The sequence below is a fragment of the Agelaius tricolor genome, unplaced genomic scaffold (genome assembly GCF_023055355.1).
Source record: "Agelaius tricolor isolate 1412-34295 unplaced genomic scaffold, bAgeTri1.0.p SCAF_18, whole genome shotgun sequence".
Lineage (NCBI taxonomy): Eukaryota > Metazoa > Chordata > Aves > Passeriformes > Icteridae > Agelaius > Agelaius tricolor.
The window spans coordinates 3,935,065-3,952,907 of record NW_027269278.1 but is presented as its reverse complement, the minus strand read 5'-3'; the positions used below and the strand labels follow the sequence as shown (position 1 = coordinate 3,952,907).

General features: G+C 57.7%; 3 protein-coding genes across 5 annotated transcripts; all 3 read right to left on the bottom strand.

Annotated features, from left to right (window-relative positions):
• Positions 1–1,109: 1,109 nt before the first annotated feature.
• Positions 1,110–2,907, bottom strand: SLC35A4 (solute carrier family 35 member A4). Its single transcript, XM_071443078.1, has one exon. The coding sequence runs from the start codon at positions 2,893–2,895 to the stop codon at positions 1,948–1,950; it is 948 nt and encodes a 315-aa protein (XP_071299179.1). The 5' UTR covers positions 2,896–2,907; the 3' UTR covers positions 1,110–1,947.
• A 60-nt stretch (positions 2,908–2,967) lies between these two features.
• Positions 2,968–4,042, bottom strand: LOC139597604 (SLC35A4 upstream open reading frame protein). Its single transcript, XM_071443079.1, has 3 exons — positions 3,981–4,042; positions 3,780–3,878; positions 2,968–3,616 (listed from the first exon to the last, which is right to left on the bottom strand). Exons 1-3 carry the CDS (start codon positions 3,993–3,995, stop codon positions 3,419–3,421), a joined length of 312 nt encoding a protein of 103 aa, XP_071299180.1. The 5' UTR covers positions 3,996–4,042; the 3' UTR covers positions 2,968–3,418.
• Positions 4,043–9,028: 4,986 nt separating this feature from the next.
• Positions 9,029–15,523, bottom strand: STING1 (stimulator of interferon response cGAMP interactor 1). Of its 3 annotated transcripts, none has more exons than XM_071443730.1 (7): positions 15,402–15,523; positions 14,866–15,171; positions 14,131–14,308; positions 13,181–13,289; positions 12,785–13,023; positions 10,853–11,039; positions 9,137–9,476 (listed from the first exon to the last, which is right to left on the bottom strand). In XM_071443730.1, the coding sequence occupies exons 2-7, from the start codon at positions 15,102–15,104 to the stop codon at positions 9,283–9,285; spliced, it is 1,146 nt and encodes a 381-aa protein (XP_071299831.1). In that variant the 5' UTR covers positions 15,105–15,171; positions 15,402–15,523; the 3' UTR covers positions 9,137–9,282. The 3 variants fall into 3 exon arrangements, with proteins under 3 accessions (XP_071299833.1, XP_071299831.1, XP_071299832.1); XM_071443731.1 differs by having other exon boundaries at positions 14,866–15,182; positions 15,402–15,522; XM_071443732.1 differs by lacking the exon at positions 10,853–11,039 and having other exon boundaries at positions 9,029–9,476.
• Between the last annotated feature and the right edge of the window lie 2,320 nt (positions 15,524–17,843).

Genomic DNA, 17,843 nt, shown 5'->3' with positions numbered 1-17,843 from the left:
GCTCCTGGTGGCACCCGAGCGTGCTGTGCTCTCCTGCAGGCAGGGAGCCAGTGCCAGGCTGCTGTGCTCTCCTGCAGGCAGGGAGCCGGTGCCAGCCCACTGTGCTCTCCTGCAGGCAGGGAGCCGGTGCCAGCCGTGCCCATCCCCGGAGGTGCAGCACGCCCTGGCCAGGGCACAGAGGCAGCGGCTGCAGGCTCAGCACTGCCGGCAGCTGCAGCGAGAGCTCGGGGCCGGCTCTGTGCCAGCCCGGGAGCACAGCAGGGAGGTGAGCACAGGCAGAGCCCAGCACTGCGAGCTCCTGCCTCTCCTCCCCTGGCACTGCTCTACCAAGTGCAGCCCAAGGAAGCAGGGACACCCCGGAGCTGCCCTGGCCGTGTCCCTGTCCCCACAGTGGGACACAGAGCGCTGGCAGCGGGAGGTGACCGCGCTGGGCCTGAGCCTGGAGGCAGCGCTGCGGGAGCGGGAGGCGGCCGAGTGGGAGCTGGAGGCTCTGCTCCTCAACCACCGCCAGGAGATGCGGGGCTGCAGACAGCACCTGCTGCAGGTGGGCAGGCAGGGCTGGGGACACCTCTCCTGGCTGTGCAGGGCTGTGCCAGACCGCCCGGGGCATCCGCAGGTGCTCCGGGACCAGCAGCGCCTGGCGGAGGAGCAGCGGGCAGCCCTGGAGCGCCGGCACCGGGAGCTGCTGCAGGAGGCGCTGCGGGAACTCGCCGAGCACAAACAGCGCCTGCGGGACACCCCGCGGGCAGGCACGGCCGGTGCCACCTCACAGACCCCCTGAGCCACGGGCGTGGGGACAGTTGGCCTGGCAGCACTGGGTCCCTGCTCCGAGCCACCAGCCATGCCAGGAGACTGGGCAGCCCCAGGCACAGGAGTTATCCCAGACCTCTGGCTGTGTTCCCGAGGGAAAGCCTGCTCTGTGCTGGGAACCTGCCTGTGGGAGCACAGCTCAGCCTGCTGGCTGCCGGCCCCAGCTGCAGCCACAGAATAAAGTGGGTGCCCCTCAGCTGTGAGTGGTGTCAGGCTCAGACACACCCTGGTCCCCAAACCTGTCCCAGGGGCACAGCCACCATCCCTCAGGGCAGGCAGACACAGGACAGACACACAGATGCTGTTGAACCGCAGCTTTAATACCCTGGGTGGCCTCTACCTGCCAGAAACTTGGTACAAAGTTGGGGGGCATCCCCCTTTTGGGGAGCAGGTGAAGGTTCCCACATGCCCCAGTCCCTGGCTGCTCTGCAGAGACACTGTGCCCAGGAAGGGGAAATGGGGCCTGAGGACAGCAGGGCTCCAGGCAGGGCTAGCCTGGAAAACCGTGGAGGTGGGAGAGGCCCAGGGAAGCAGCACCAGGAATGGCAGGGATCAAGCAGCATCCATGGGAAACAGCACCAGTCCCATGCTGGGCTGGCAGGAGGTACTGCCAGGGCATTCCCAGGCCACTGAGGTGTGGGGAAGCAGCTTGAGGACAAGGGACACAGAGTCCCAGAATCATTTATGTGGGAAAAGACCTCTGGGATCATGGAGTCAAACCTGTAACCCAACATCACCCTGTCACCTAGACCATGGCTTTAAGTACCCAGTCCTGAAACACCTCCAGTGATGGTGACTGCACCACCTCACTGGGCAGCCCCTTCCAATGTTTCATCACCCCTTCTGTGAAGAAATCACCCCTAAGGTCCAACCTGAACCTCCCATGGCACATCTTGAGACTATGAGACATGCACAAGGGGTTCAGGACCCCCCTAAGACTGGGCATGCCTGATCCCATGGGAGCCCCATGGTACAGAGCCTGGCTGGACTGGAGCAGGGCAGTTTCCCTGTGGAAGCAGGGACAGAGTGCTCTCCCCCTCAGCATTCCTTGGGGGATCCTTGGTGCTGTGCACCAGGAATGATTCCAGCCCTGAGGAAGGGCTGGGGCTGCCCAGACACGTGGGAGGAAGGCAGTGATTATGTGACTCCATAGTACAGGTGCACAGCCAGGCCAATGCACGCCACGGCCACGAAGAAGAGGAGGGTGAGCTGCAGGTTGAAGAGGGCAACAGAGAGGAGAGCATTGACCAGGATGGAGCAGGAGATGATGAAGAGCCTGGTGATGTTGCTGCTGTGCTTCATCACCACGGACATGATGAGACCATTCAGAGCCTGGCTGAGCACGACCAGCAGCACCCACGGGGAGAAGCCCTCCAGGAACCCGCCCTCCATACCAGTCCACACGGAGCCCATCAGGTTGAGCAGCACCCCAAAGAAGTACAGGAAGATGTTCTGGAGGCCGAGGGGCAGCTCCTGGCTTTTCAGGATGGCTTCGGTGTAGACAGCAGAGAGGCCGGAGATGAGGCAGTACACGGAGAGCAGCAGCAGCCCCACGGGGGTGACGTGCAGGCGCGTCCCTGGGGGGTCCCCGTGTCCCCGCAGCCCCCCGCAGCTGTAGGTGACACCGGCAGCCAGCAGCAGCAGCAGGGCCAGCCAGCGGCGCAGGCCCAGGCGCCGCCGCAGCAGGAGGCTGTAGAGCAGCGCCGTGCTGACGATCTTCAGGTTACTGAGCACCTGGAAGGTGCTGGGGTCCATGAAGAGCTGCATGTGCACCACCAGGTTGTTGTTGGCAGCGTAGAGCAGGGCGGAGAGGGCGAAGGGCGCGGCGTGACGCCAGGACAGCGCCGCCGGCAGCGGCTCCCGCGGCCCCGGCAGCAGGGACAGCACCGACAGCAGCAGCTTGGTCAGCTCCACCAGCACCACCACGGACGTGGAACTGAAGGGGATGGCCCCGTCCACCTTGCACAGGGTCAGGAGGGGGGCGTGGGAGCCGTAGATGGCCACAGAGAGCAGCAGCATCAGTGCCCAGAGCCCCCTGTGGAGCAGCCTGTTGGCAGAGCCAGCAGCGTTCCCAAACATCCCCATCTCAGGTGAGAGCCAAGGAATGAGCTGCTGTCAGCAGAGAGGCCACACAGACTCTCACCCTGCAACACGGAAGAGACCAAATACCAAGAATTTAATGAGCCTGATTCAAGCAGGATGTTCCCTGCAACACTGGTGATGCAGCAGGTGAGCAGGGTGTTGTCTCTGGTTAGGAGGAGAACTACAAGCCTTCCTGAGAAGCCACGCAAAGCACATTGCCAGGGCACACAGGTGAGTGGGCACAGCATTCCCTCAGTCCACAGGGACAGGTAAGGGGAAAAGGCAGCTGGCAGCCCCTCAGTGCTCTCAAGCTGCTGTGGGTTAGTGCAGTGATCACTGCTGCCATGATGCCCAACAAACACCCATCACCAGCCCCCTGATGTGTGGCAGTGGTGTGGTGAAAAACCCTTTTCCAGGGAAAAGAAAGGGTGCAGGTTATGTGCCTCCCAGAGCCCTAGGGTGCTCTGTGCCTGCTACCTAAGGAGCACGGTTCCTGCAGTCCCTGCTGCGTCCGGGCTCCTCCTCGCTAGTCTCGACCTTTTTTCAGTGAATTCACATAGTCCCGAATCGTCTTCTCAACGTTGGGCACGGCATAGTTCTGGGCGGCGTAAATCCCGGTGCAGGTGCCGGCCACGAAGCCCAGGACGGCGGAGAAGCGGAGCTTGGCCACCAGGTATCCCGCCAGGAAACCTTTGAGAAAGGGCGATGCCAGCAGCGATCCGTCCTGAGGGGAGAGCGCAGTGAGGCATCGGGCGGGATCGGGGAGGGGGCGACACAGGACATGCCCGAGGGGTGAGCTGTGGGTTGTTTTTACCCTGGGATTTACTTTTCCCCCCACCAGTCCCTCTCAGAGGGGGCGGCGGGCCCGCCCTCAGCCCGCACGTTACCTGCCCCACGCCGGCCTGCACCTCGTCCTCCACCCTGCGCTGAAGGCTCTCCAGCTGCCCCTTCAGGAAGGCGAGGTCCTTCAGCTTAGGCAGCGAGTCCTGCGGGAAACACGGAGGTGATTGCCGCCCTCCGTCCCGCGGGAGGAACCACGGCCTCCCCACAGCCCCGGCGGCCCCTCAGCCCCGACCCTGCGCGCTCACCTTATCGTCCGCCATCTTGGCGCCGCCGCCGCCCGCCGCTGATTGGCTGGAGGGGAGGCACGTGATACATCCGCCGCTGATTGGTTGTTATGGGGGCAGCGACTCCTCCCGCGTGCCCCTTCCCTCCACGGAGGCGGCACCCGGCGCTGATTCGCCGAAGCGGAGTCACGTGGCAGCCCCCTGCTCCCTCACGCCGCCTGGCCGGCGCCATCTTGGGGGGGGCCGGTGTTGGCTCTTGAGGCGCGGCCCGGCCTCGGCGCGGTACCGGCCCCACACCGGCCCCACCGGGCACCGGCACCTCCGGGCCAGGCTGACAGGGCTCATGGCCGCCCCTCAGCGCCGTCAGGGCTCCAGGACCCAGCCACCGTGTCGCCCTTGGGGGCAGCATGGATGGGGATCCCAAGCTCTGCAGTTTCCCTGGGCTGTTCCTCTGTGAGGAGTCTGGTCCAGTCCCGGGCTTGGCCAGTGGTTTATGTCTAAAGCTCTGCAACTGAGCCTTTATCTGACTTTGTCCTTCAGGATTAAGGAGGGCAACACAAAAATATTTATACAAATAAAATATTTAAATTAATGATTGGAAGGATTGCACTAAAAAATCTTATTCAGAATTCTTTACAGTGTAGGTAGTTCTAGCTACTAGAGGAGTGCAATATTTTTGAAGCAATATTGGTAGTAAATTATATTTAGGTAGTAAAGTGATTACTGAAAAGACATTGATGCTTTTCACCAATCTCAGTGTCTGTGGTAGTCCCTCTGATGGGCACTCCTCAGCTCCAGGGAGGAATTTCCACATACCCTCCCAGAAATAACAGAATAAGGAAAGAACAAAAATGACTTTGGAATTCTTTTCCAACCCAGACGATTCTGTGATCATCCAATCCAACCAATAACGCAGCCCTGCTAAATCCAAAAAATCATTAAAAAGCTGCCAGCTCCCATGAACCACACCCAGAGGTGTTTGGAGCACTTCAGGATCAGTGACTCCAGCACGGCCTGGGCACCCTGTCACCCTGCTCCACCACCTTTCAGTGAAGAACTTCTCAATATCCAGTCCCTGGCACCCTGGCACAGTGCTCAACTGTCACTATAGGACACGAAACAACACGAGTGCACACAGCGCTGCTCTCAAGGTGAAGAAAAGGGAAGTTTATTTTCTGACTCCAACATTTATAGTTTTCCAAAAGTGACAGTGGATTGGAGGGTGACAGTGCCACCTCTCCAATGACACTGGACAAACCAACAGTCCATCAAATTTCTCCTCCTCCGTAAAAGAATTCAAAACAATAAGTTATTTACAGGAAGTGTGTGAGAAAGTTTGTTACAAGAATGTAAACATCAGAAGGCTTAGAAAATCTTAAAAAATCAGGGCGACACTCGACCCTCTCAGTGAAGAACTTCTCCTCAAATATCCAGTCCCTGGCACAGTGCTCGACCCTTTCAGTGAAGAACTTCTGCTCAATATCCAGTCCCTGGCACAACCTGGGGCTGTTGCACCTCTGGTGTGAGCCCAGAGCCCCACAGAGCTGTGCTGGGGCCACGCTCCAGCTGACACAGCTGCTGAAGGTACGAGTGAAACCTCGGCTGCAGCACTTCCAGCTTGGAAAACAGGCCCTGCAGAACCACAGGCACGACTGAGCAACTGTGGGGAATGTTGGTTTCGGGGGCTTGGCACAATTTAATTAAAGCCTGTGGTGCTGGGGGTTATGTGTGTGATACTCTCGTGGGTGCTACACCACCACGGAGGCAGCTCCGTGAAGCCTTCTGGGCTGTGAGGCTGCTGCTCTCCAAGTTAATTTAGATACATTCCCAGTGTATGTTACACTGCTCCCCCTGAGCGCTGGGAAAAGGAAAGGAAAGGGACTTGGGAGGCAGTGGCAGGTGCAGCCCAAAGAAGAAGCATTAATATTGTTATTAATATTAATAGCCACTTTAAATCCAACCATTGCTGAAGGCTGAGCTGCTGTTTCCTTGCTTTGCAGGATTCCAAACTGTACCCAGAGGCAGGTGTGGATTTCGTGAACCTGACATTTTCCTCAGCCACTTCAAACCAGCTGCTTTTCGAGCAGGATTTTTACTTCATGAAAGGATGAAATGAAATAAATAAAATAAAATAAAATAAAATAAAATAAAATAAAATAAAATAAAATAAAATCTATATGAGTGAGTGCAAGGGCCTTTCTTGGAACACAGTCACAATACTTGAAAAATGCCACTTAGTGCAAGGCTGACTTAGAAAATTTGGGTGTTGGTAAAAAACATGTGGGGGCAGCAGAGCCCTGTCATCAGTCACTTCTGTCACCTCCAGAGAGGTGATCCCATAGCCAGCCTCACCAGCTGCAGGACAACACGGCAGAGAGGAGGTTTATATTGGCTGCTGAGAGGGAATTGTTCCCTGTGAGGGTGGGCAGGCCCTGGCACAGGGTGCCCAGAGAAGCTGTGGCTGCCCCTGCATCCCTGGAAGTGTCCCAGGCCAGGTTGGATGGGGCTTGGAGCAGCCTGGGATGGTGGAAGGTGTCCTTGCCATGGCAGGGGTGGAATGAAATGATCCCTTCCAACCCAACCCATTCTGGGATCCTTTGAAAATGAGTTTTTCTAGGTGGTGGTGGGAGCTGAGCACCTGCCCTCAGAGGGTCTGTGAGGGAGCTCAGCTCTCAGCGCCCCCAGGTCACACACTAAGGCTCTGTGCTGTGTGGAGCAGCACGGATGGGTCACTGCTGCTGGCTCCTGGGATTTCTGCTGGGAAACCAGCTGGGATGTGAGGGAGGGCTGGGAGAAGCCCTGTCCCTGCTGTGTCTAAGCTGAGCCTGGCCCCAGCCCTGGCTGGAGGGAGGATGCAGCCATTCTGTGCCTTGCTCAGCAGGATCCTGGCTGTGAACCTCCCTCCCTGCTGCACCTGGGACCTGCTGGATTGTGGTGGCCCCTGGAGCCACTCAGCTCCCCATTGCTGCTCCCCATGGACCAGGATGGGTCTGCCTCCAAGCTGAGAGCCCTGAGTCTGAGTCAGACCTGCTGTGGGATGCTGTGATTAGCACTAAAACTGAGCTATTTGTGCTGTTGGAGAGCTCAAGGGGAAACTGGTTATCCTGTGTTTGCCAGCTTAGCAGCAAGCTGCCACTTCTGAGGTTTGATTTTCCTGCCTCTGATCCAGCCCTGCCTCCAGTTCCTGCTGCCAGCAAAGGCTTTCACCTTGGCCCTGGCTGTGCCCTTGAGCTGAGCCTTTGGCTGGCAGCACGGCTGCTGCTGGAACAAGGTTGTGCTGTCAGATTTCCTCTGGGCTTGTGCCTGCCTTTCAACCTGTCCCCTTCTAATATGGCCTGAGCTTATCAGCATCTCCAGCCCAGCCTGGCTGCAGTGATGGGCGAGATAAGAAGCTTCCATGTGAGGAGGGAGCAGGGCATCAAGGAGCACACAGAGCTGTGCCCCACAAGGAGGGGTTTGAAGGTGTGAACCCTGGGGGGCTGCAGTGGCTTTGCTGCTCACTCAGCTGCTGCTGGCTGTTCCCATGTTGTGAGCTCGACCCTGACACATTTCCCTTGCATCTCAGCAGGTGCCCACAGCATTTGCTCTGTGCCCTTGGGAACACTGCTCAGGTGACCAGGACCCACGTCCTGCCCACACCCCAGGGCCAGACCCCCAGTCAGCTCCTTGCCCTCTCCCAGGTCCCTCACCCAGTGTCTTCCCTCTCCAGTCAGTCCAGCACCAAGCACTTGGCACATCCTGGAGGCCTCAGCAAAGATTTCTGATACCTCTGCAAACCAGCTGCCTCTGTGCCGTGGCCTTTGCTGTCCCAACCCTCCCTTCACAGCCCTTTCATCTGTCGTTTTTGCCATTTTTGCACAGATGCAGTACCCAGAGATTAGGTTGCAGATTAAGGTTTTACTGCATCCTGAAATGGGTTCCAATTCCCAGTCCCAGCAGGACCAACATGCAGCCAAATCTCTCCTGAAAGCTCACTGGGCTGGAGCTGGGGAGAGATCTCCCACCATGTTCTCCCTCATGCATGAAAGGTGGAGTCCTACATATACAGCCCAGGTGAGGCACCTGGAATTCTGTGTCAAGTTCTGGGCCCCTCTCAACAAGAAAGACATTGAGGGGCTGCAGCATGTCCAGAGAATGGAGCTGGGAAAAGGTCTGGAGCACAAGATGAGGAGCAGCTGAGGGGGGGCTCAGCCTGGAGAAAAGGAGGCTCAGGTAGCACCATTTCCCTCTCTACAACTCCTTAACAGCCAGGTGGGGCTCTGCTCCCAGAAAACAAGGCACAGCACCAGAGGAAAAGGCGTCAAACTGCCCCAGGGGAGGTTCAGTTTGCACATCAGGAAGAATTTATTCACTGAAAATGTTGTCAGGCGTTGGAATGGGCCGTGCAGGACAGTTACTGTCCCCTGGAAATACTAAAAAACACATGGATGTGGCACCTGGGGACATGGGTTAGTGGTGGCCTTGGCAGTGCTGGGTTAATGGCTGGATTTGATGACCTTAGAGGGCCTTTCCAGCCTTGGTGATTCCAGAATTCTGTGATTCTAAAGGAGCTGGGCAGCCCAGGGCAGGAGCAAGGCTGTTGTGTCAGCTCCAGCCTGTGTCTGCCCAGCATCTCCCCATCCTGGGTGAGCCTGCTCTGCCACCAACACTTTTGGTCAGGCTGGAGGCTCCCCTGCAAGTCCTGCACAGGCTCCCTGTGCCTGCAGAACTGCCCCATCAGTCTGGCCACGGGGGCTGGCTGTGTTTGTCCCAGCACACACAGGCACACTTGTGGCTGGCATTTCCAAAGCCCCATCCAACACCACAGAATCATGGAATATCCTGGGCTGGAAGGGACCCACAAGGATCATCCAGGCCATCTCCTGGCCCTGCAAAGACACCCCACAATCCCACCCTGTCCCTGACAGCATCACCCAAGTGCTCCTGGAGCTCTGGCAGCATTAGAGCCATGACCATTCCCTGTTCAGTGCCCAACCACCATCTGAGGGACAAACCTTTTCCCATCCCACATGGGGCAGACTGCACATTGCGTCCAAAATTCAGGATACTGCAACTTGTCCCAGAGAGAGAAAAGTGCTTTATATGACACAAATTAAAGCAGATAAAAAAACAATACACCCACAGAAGAACATCAGAGCTGTACATAACAAAGAAAATGGGAAGCATGTCACAGGGCTGTGGGCTGAGTCAGCTGCTCCAGTAACCGTGGTGCACAGGAGGTTTGGATGGGAGCTGGGGGTTGCAGCCATGGGTAGCACGTGCTCCAGGAGGAAGGGGGCTGGGGAAGGGTGAGCCAAGCCCCCAGGGGCAGTGAGGGGCTGTGTCAGAAGCCATCAGTGCGCAGGGGCTGGGGCAGGTCTGACACACTGATCTGCAGGTTGAGCTCTGATGAGTCCAGGGCCGTGGATGGGCTGGGTGGGTGGCTCTGTTCCAGCACAGCAATCTCCTCGTGGTGCTCCTGCCGCAAGTGCCACACGATCTCTCTGGACAAAAAGTGGGTCTCTGCTTCTTCTGGCTCTGCAACAGAAGAAAGACAAACCTTCCTTTGCTGGTTGTCCTGAGGCAGAGCTCTGGGCAGGGAGCAAAGTCTCTGTGAGATGCCCCCAAATATGCATTATTTCCTGCACAGGCAAAATACAGCTTTTACTTCCCACTTTGTGCCTGGCAGAGGGGAAAAGTTCAAACACAAAGTGAGGGGAGGAGTGTAAAATTACAGGCACTATGTGCTGGATTCCTGGTAGTGCTTGTGATGGGAACTGCCTTGCTGCATGGAAATGCTTCTCCCCATCAGGGAGAGTTTCCTCTGAAAAAACCGACATTCATTAAAGCAAGATGCTGATTTCATCTGGTGGAGGTGAGGAGATGGGAGATGAAAAGATGATGGGAATGAGGAAAAGCCTCGCTCCCTCCCATCCCCTGTCGGCAGGAATGGCACCGAGCCAGCACAGCACACACTCATCCCTCTGCTGGAGAGGGCGTGACAGCCCCAGCAACTTCTTCCAGGAACATCAACAGTGAGGGGAGCGGCTGCTTGCCCTGGATCCTGCTGTTGTACTCAATGCTTGCAGCAGGCAGCTGGTCTCAGGTCCCCTTGGGGGCTTCAGCTGGGACAACCAGTGCTGCCACCACCTTCCCTGCTCCTCAGAGCCACAGCAAGAAGTCCTTAGAATTATGGAATCATGGAATACCCTGAGCTGGAAGAGATCCACAAGGATCATCCAGTCCAGCTCCTGGCCCTGCACAGACCCCATGTCCCAGAGCTTTGTTCAAACACTCCTGGAGCTCTGGCAGTCCTGGGGCTGGGACCATTCCCTGGGGAGCCTGGTCAGTGCCTGATTACCCTCTAGGGGAAGAACCTTTTCCTGATATCCAGACTAAATCCCCCTGGCACAGCTCCAGCTGTTCCCTCCTGTCCCTGGTCCCAGGGAGAAGAGATTGGAGCTGCCCCTCAGGAGGAGCTGCAGCCTCCAGTGAGGTCTCACCTCAGTTTCCTGTGCTCCAGCTGAACAGGCCAAGTGCCCTCAGCAGCTCCTCATGTGGCCCCTCTGGGCCCTTCACCACCCCCATGTCCCTCTTTTGGACACTCCCTAACAGCTTCAGATCTTTCTCATATCGTGGTGCCCAGACCTGCCCCAGGGCTCGAGATGAGGCTGCCCCAGCCCAGAGCAGAGTGGGACAATGCCCTCCCTCACCCAGCCAGGGATGCCATGCTCAATGACATTCCTGCTTCACGGGGGAATCAGCCCCTCCCTTCCTCCCATGGCAGCAGGGGCCACCATGGCCCCCTGGCTGGGGACATCAGCTGAGCCCTGCACAGACACTGAGCCAGGTCACTCGGGGCTACAAGAGCACAGGACAGTCCTGGGCACCCCAGCCCCTTTCCCCTCACTCACCCTCGTAGGCAATGAGCCTGTATGTATCTGCACACTCCTTGGAGCCTCTCAGGATCTCCTCCAAGGTCCTGTAGAAAAGCTTGGCCTGCTCCAGGCGCTCCTCCCGGCTGAAGGCAGCACACTCGTCCTGGGACATGGCATACAGGGTCTGCAGTGGGGTGGCATATTCCACAGCACAGTGCCAGAGCTGCAGGGGTGGGAGGACAAGACATGGGGACAGGAGGACTGGCAAAGGGCTGCTGGGAGACCCTGGCACTGGGCACAGCACTCAGGACCTCTCAGCTCCTTGGCCTGCCTTGCACTGGGAACACTGGGACAGGGATACTGGGTCTGGCCCCAGTGCTCTCCTGTGCAGAGCAGGAAAGAGCAGCTGGCCTGACAGGTCCAGGTGTCCCCTCTGCCAGGTGGGCTCAGGGAGCTGCCTTTGCCTATGGCAAGCAGCCACTGGCTTGTCAGTGCTCCCAAGAGCAACCTGGAGGGTGGTCTTCCCCATGGAATCTGGTCCCCTAGGGAGACATCCCTTCCCTGTGATCACACCCTCTTGGTGGCTTTCTGCTATACAAAGGAAAGTGGAGGGACAGCACCAATCTTTGCTCTCTGTGACCAGTGACAGACCCAGGGAACGGCTGGAGCTGTGTCAGGGCAGGGTTAGGCTGGATTTCAGGAAAAGGTTTTTTCCCCCAGAGGGTACAGGGGGGCACTGAACAGGGAATGGTCACAGCCCCCAGGTTGCCAGAGCTCCAGGAGCTCTTGGACAATGCTCCCAGGCACAGGGGGGGATTGTTGGGGTGTCTGTGCAGGTCCAGGCATTGGATTTGATAATCTTTGTTGGTCTCTTCCAACCCAGCATAAGTTGTGATTCCATTATTCTAAGTCTGAGCATCCTAACAGAGAGCTGGAGGGCAGAGCATAAACACTGGAAAGGTGGAGGCATATCTGGAAGGAGGCTGAGCAAAGAAACCCAGAGAAATCTGATAAAGCCATAAACATGCCAAGGAGGAGTGGTGTTCCCAGTAAGTCTTACACTGGGTAAACTGGAAAGTTTAATGGAGTGAATTAGAAGGAAGAGGGATGTGATCCCAGGTGAATGCAGAGAAGCAGGAAGTTCCCAGCCTTGGCAGGCAGTTACTGCCCTGGGGCAGGTGCCTTCCCTGGGCCCTGCTCACTGTGAGGGACTGGCCAGGAAGCTGAGGGGCAAATATTACTGGAGCTCCCAGGGAGCAGAGTGACTCAGCAGGAGCCTGGCAGAAGGAACACAGCATCAGGGTGTGCAGCACAGCAGGAAAAACCCGTGGCTGACTGTGCTTCCCCCAGGAGCAGGGCACAGAGGCTCGGCGTCCCTGCAGGCTGGGCTTTAAAAACTGCAGCTCAGAGCTCAGCCTCTGCCAAAGGGCAAAGCAGGGCACCCAGGTGAGGAGCAGAGCTCTGCCAATGCCTCCATGCACAGCACCAGGGTGTTCCCTCCTCCAGGGGGAAGGGACAGGGGCCAGTCTGCCCTGAGATGTGGGAGGAGATGGATGCAATGTGAGCTGGAGAGATTTAGGGCTCACCAGCCTAGAAAAGGGTGACTGGGGGAAAGGAGGGAGTCAAATAATGACTCACACAGACATCTTGGAGCACCTCTTCACCACACAAGGAAACATTCATCCTATGGGAAGTGATGCTCTGTAGCCCACATCTGCTTTTTTCTGCTCAGTTTTCTCCTGTTTTCTGGACTTCACTCAGCTCCAGGAGGGGTTAAGCCAGCCCCACCATCCCTGCAGCTGAGCTGGGGGGAGGCAGCCGGCAGGAAGGGGTACAGGAATGGGATCTCTCCATCTCATGGAAGCCTGGGAGTATCTAAGAGGAGAGGTGACAGTCTCCTGTCCTTAGGGCCACTTCTGGGGCCAACAAGCTTTTGGGATGATGCTCCCAATGCTGCTATCAGCATACCTGGTTTTCTTCATCTGTGATTGCATAGAGGCTGTGTTTGTAGACCCTCTTTTTGATGCCAGCTCGGGCCAGGGTGGTTTCAGTGAGGTCTGTCACATACTGGATCTTGCTATCAGCTTTCTCCAGGTCATCATAGATATCACAGCTCAGAGGGACCAAGATGTGGAGCTTCCAGGTCTTCCTGCACGCTGGCAGGTTGGGATTGGCTCTGCTGAATTCCTCCATGGACTTTTTCATCCCTGGTGGAAGAGAGAATCAGGCAGAGGTGCCTGGTGTGAGTACAGCTGCATTCTGCCTTGCTCCCCATTTCCCTGCTAACACTGTAAAAGTGGGAGGATTGTTATTAGGAGCTATTTCTATCTGTAGGCATGGGAATGCAGGGAAACAGCTACGTACGTGGCAGGACTATTTTTAGGTACCCAACATAAAAGGACCAGGCAAGCCCATGAGCAACGTTCTGCTTGGACCTCTCGGACATCTCAGACATCTCCACTGCTGAGGGCTTCTGTGGAGGGAAGGACACACAGACCAGGTGATGACAGCTGCCACCTGGGCCCTTCTGCAACAGTCAGTTCTCCACAGGATTGGAGAACTCCAAAGAGATCTGGAGAGTGAACAACCCCACCAGCCCCTTCCCCCACCATGCAGGGCAGAGCCCCCACAGCCCCCACAGAGGAGGGAAGTGGGGCTGGAGTGAGCCAGGCATTTCCCTGGCTGCACCTTCCACTGGGATCCTGTGTCCCACTGCAACTTGTGCATCTGCCCTGTTCTTCCAGCATGGGAGAGGAGACACCCCAGTGCCTGAGGGTGGGATTCCCAATGGCCTCTGCCAGCTCTGTGTGTGCATTTGGCTGGAGATGGGTGTGCTGTCCCACAGGCACCTGATAGAGGCACCTTCTGCAGCCTGTGTGACCCTTCCAGCACTGCTGGGGCACAGCAGAGCCCTCCCACTGCTGCAGAGGCACCTGGGGCTTGGCTCTGCTCCCACACCACACTGAGAATTGAGAACACACTGAGAATTGAGACTCTGCTTTTCCCTCAAGCACCAGCTTGACTGGCAGATGTAAGATATCCCTGTTTTTTGTGTCAGGGGGGCCTTGCCATCCCCTGGGATGGTTGTGCTCATTAGGAGGCAGCCTTGCCCTCCTAATGCCAACACTCCTGGCAGCACAGGGCCAGGGAGATCAACTCTGCAGGGCTGAGCTGAGAGTGCTCCTCCTGCCAGGCTGACTCTGGATGGGCTGGACATGCAGAGGCCATGCAGAGCTGGCTACCTGCCCCCATGGCTGCTCAGGGCTGAAGGGTTCCCCAGGCAGCCAGCCAGGCTGGGGGTGTGGGAACCTTACCCGGAGCCCCAGAGCAAGGATGAGGAGCTGGCACAGACTGGCCAGGATGAGGTGGAGGCCAAGTTGCTGCCCATCACCAAAGAGAGCCACGTAGGCTGAGCCACAGACGAGCAGCATGGGCCCGTGCCAGTGTGGGGGGAAGCAGGAGCTCAGGGCCCTCCAGAAGCTGCCGTGGTGCCTGGGTGGGAGGGGGAGACAGGAGTCAGGCTGGTGGCCACCTACCCACCCTCAGCAGCCATGGCTGGGGCTGCTCCCATCTCCTGGGGGCCACCAACCTTCCAGAGCACTACAGAGTTGTGTGGGACCTTGCCCACCACACCCCAGTGCCCCCAGGCAGGAGAGGGTTTGGGTGTCTTGGAGCACCCGAGACTCAGAGGAAGCAGATGGAATGTCACCCTGGACAGCAAAGGGAGACAACAGCCCCCTGCCCTCCAGCACTGGGTGCTGGGGAAAGGCTGGAGGACAAGGGCAGTTCCCCAGGGAAAGGGCACAAGGAGAGGAGAGATCCATGGACAACTGGGAGAACTGGGCAGGTGGGAAAGGGAGCAAGGGATGAGAGGAACAGGAGGCTGACAGAGGGCAGCATGTGCTGCTGGGCACAGCACATCATTGCCACGGAGGGCACGTGTGGGCACAGAGACCAGGAGCAAACCCCACCACATCCCGAGGGTGCAATGCCCTGTCCAGGGTGGTCCCAGGAGCGCCGCAGGCAGGCAGCCAGCCCCGCTGGCTCACCTGGAGTCCAGGTGGAAGATCTCCTCGGCCAGGTAGCAGGCGCCCTTGAGCAGCTCCCCGGTCTGCAGGGTGGCGAAGTGGAAGGCGAGGCTGCGGGCGGTGGGCACGAGGGGCTGCCCGGCCAGGAGCAGAGCCCCGGCACAGAGCCCCAGCAGCACGAACCCGGCGCGCTGCGCCCGCCCGCCGCGGGCCCGCGGGATCAGCGGGGCACAGCGCGGCCGCCGCGGCTCCCGGGCCATGTGCGGCGGCCAGGGGGTCAGCAGCAGCTTGTCCCCGGCTCCCAGAGCAGCAGCTCGTCCTCAGCACCTGCGGCAGAACTGTGGGAACGGATAAGGGCAGATCAGGGATGCGTGCGCCCAGCGCTCACTGAGCATCCCAAAGCGCGCAACTCTTTGGGGAGGCTGCCCTGCGCTTCCCGCCTTAGGGCTGTCCCCTGTGCCCAGAGGGGCTCGGCAGGACACAGCCTGCCTGGTCACCCCGCTCCCAGACGGTGCCAGCCCGCCCTGCTCCGCAGCCACTGCTCTGGCCGCACTCACCGGAGCAGTTTCCAGCCGCCAGCCCCGGGATTCCTGCGCTGCGGCTCCCGAGCTCTGCGCTCCCGCCTGGGCAGCTGGGGCTCCTTCCAGAGGCTGCTGCGGACACACAGCCGGAGTCTCTGCCACGGACGGGCTTCTGGAGCGCGGGTGGAGCTGCACAGAAAAGCGCGCAGAAAAGTGAAAATGAAAGAAGCTCTGGCAGCAGCGGGCAGCCTGTAGAGTGCCAGAGCTCTCCCACACAGGGCATCCATGAGATATCTCAACCTGCAGGAATTCCAGGCACTGGTGGCCGTACCAAGTTTCGATATCCATGAGCTTGCACATCCTGGAAAGCCCCAAGGCTGCCAGGACATGGTCTGAGGGGAACTGGAATGAGGAAGGAAACCAGAATTTATTGAGATCTCATCTTCAAGAGCAGATTTCAGATTGCATTGATTCAGCTCAGCAGATTGCCAGGGGCAAAACAGACTCAAGTTCTGTCTAGCAGAAGGTGACTCACAGAGTCCTGGATGCTCCCACCCCACATATTTCCAGGAGATCCCAGGCTGGGAAGCAGTGCCCAGGAGTGCTGGCAACACAGCAGGGGCTTCCTGCAGCCAGGCTCTTGGTGGCCAGTGAGGCCCTCAAGACTTCCAGTTCCTTGTTCCAAGCAGTGGAGAGGTATTTCCATCCTGGAAGAACATGGATTAGGGGACACATACACAAGCCCATAGGAGCAGGTGGGATGCACTCAAGGATGCTAAGGGAGATGGATGATGCCCTGGCAAGGTTCCTTTCTGATGTCTTTGGAATGTTGTAGCAATCAGGAGGTTCCTGGAGAGTGGGACAAGGAAATCTCACACCCAGCTTTGAGGAGGTGAACTACAGCCTGCTCAATGCTCTGACCCTGGAAAGTGATGGAACAAATCCTCCCAGAAATCCCTGCCAAACACCTGAAGGATGGGACAGGAACAGCCATCAGGGATTTGACATCACATCTGATGGACCCAACTACCTGGAATGGCAAGAAAACTGGCTGTAGGGATGAGGGGAGAACTTTCACTTCAGCAAAGCCCTCAGCATGGTCACCCATGGCCTCTGTGGAGCCATAGTAGGTAGATACAGGCTGGGAAAGGGAGTGACAGTCCAGAACACACTCAGGGTCCCATTGCTTTCTGGCCAGGAATGCCCCTGCGTTCCAGGAGACCCTGACAGTCCCACAGACCCACATTGCCAGGGTCTCTGGAGGCTGTCACAGGCTTACAGCACAAGGACCTTGATTCAGACATGCCCACGGTTCACATTTAATGAAAATCATAGAATTATAGAATTATTTAGGTTGGAAGAGACCCTTGAGACCACCAAGTCCAACTATTTCCCCAGAACCGCCAAGTCCACCACTAACCCATGTCCCCAAGTCTTTTAAATCCCTCCAGGGATGGAGACTTCACCATTGCCCTGGGCAGCCTGGGCCAGTGCTTGACAGCCCTTTTGGGTGAAGAAATTTTCCCAGCATAAAGTTCCTCTAGTAGTGCTGGCTTGAGGCCATTTCTCTTTGTCCTGTCCTTTGTTCCCTGGGAGCAGAGCCCACCCCCCACCTGGGTACACCCTCCTGTCAGGGAGCTATGGAGAGAGAAGGTCCCCCCTGAGTCCCCTTTTCTCCAGGCTGAGCCCCCCAAGCTCCCTCAGCTGCCTCTCCACAGACCTGTGCTCTGCTGCCCTTCTGTGGACACAGCTCCAGCTTCCTCAAACCCAGAGAGGGGGAGGAAGGGCTGGCAGGGAGCTGCTTGTTTGGGTGGTACCTTAGAAACCCCAGCAAACCATTTGGCCAATGTCCCAGCCCTGGGAGGGCCTGTGGGTACAGCCAACATGGTGTTTGCTCCATCACCACAAAGGCTGGCTAAAGCATCAAGTGAACCTCTTCCTTCTCCAAAGCTTGTCCCATTCCAGCCAGGCTTCACTGACCTGCTCTGCTTGGCTCTTCAGTGTGGTGGATGGGCTGCCTGGCTCCCCAGCCACCTTCTTGCAGGTCCCCAAGCAGTTGGTGGCTCTCCTGCCCTCAAAGTCTGGCCTGGCTTTCAGTTCTACCCTCAGCACACCAACACCTGCAGTATTTCTGTCTCACTTCTGTTCAGAGCAGAGCTGTGGTTCTGGTCCAAGAGGTGAGTCTAAACTCCAGGAATGAGCTTTCAAAGAATTTTGGAACCATGAAATGGTTGGGGTGGAAATGGACCTTAAAGTTCATCTCATTTCCAACTCGTGCCATGAGCAAGGATGACTTTCCATAGGTCAGCTTGCTCCAAGCCCCATCCAACCTGGCCTTGGACACTTCCAGGGATGGGGCAGCCACAGCTTCTCTGGGCAGCCTGTGCCAGGGCCTCACCACCTTCACAGGGAAGAATTTCTTCCCAATATCCCATCCAACACTGATCTCTGACAGTAGGAAGTAATTTCCCCTTGTGC

Bases quoted from the DNA above. Each gene is read 5' to 3' on its own strand.
- SLC35A4 (XM_071443078.1), bottom strand. From the start codon at position 2,895: ATGGGGATGTTTGGGAACGCTGCTGGCTCTGCCAACAGGCTGCTCCAC.
- LOC139597604 (XM_071443079.1), bottom strand. The intron at 3,617-3,779 runs GTAACGTGCGGG...CTCTCCCCTCAG, and splicing joins TGCAGGCCGGCGTGGGGCAG to GACGGATCGCTGCTGGCATC.
- STING1 (XM_071443730.1), bottom strand. From the start codon at position 15,104: ATGGCCCGGGAGCCGCGGCGGCCGCGCTGTGCCCCGCTGATCCCGCGG. The intron at 13,024-13,180 runs GTACGTAGCTGT...CTCTTCCACCAG, and splicing joins CCTAAAAATAGTCCTGCCAC to GGATGAAAAAGTCCATGGAG. The intron at 9,477-10,852 runs GTGAGTGAGGGG...CTTCTGTTGCAG, and splicing joins CAGGCTCATTGCCTACGAGG to AGCCAGAAGAAGCAGAGACC.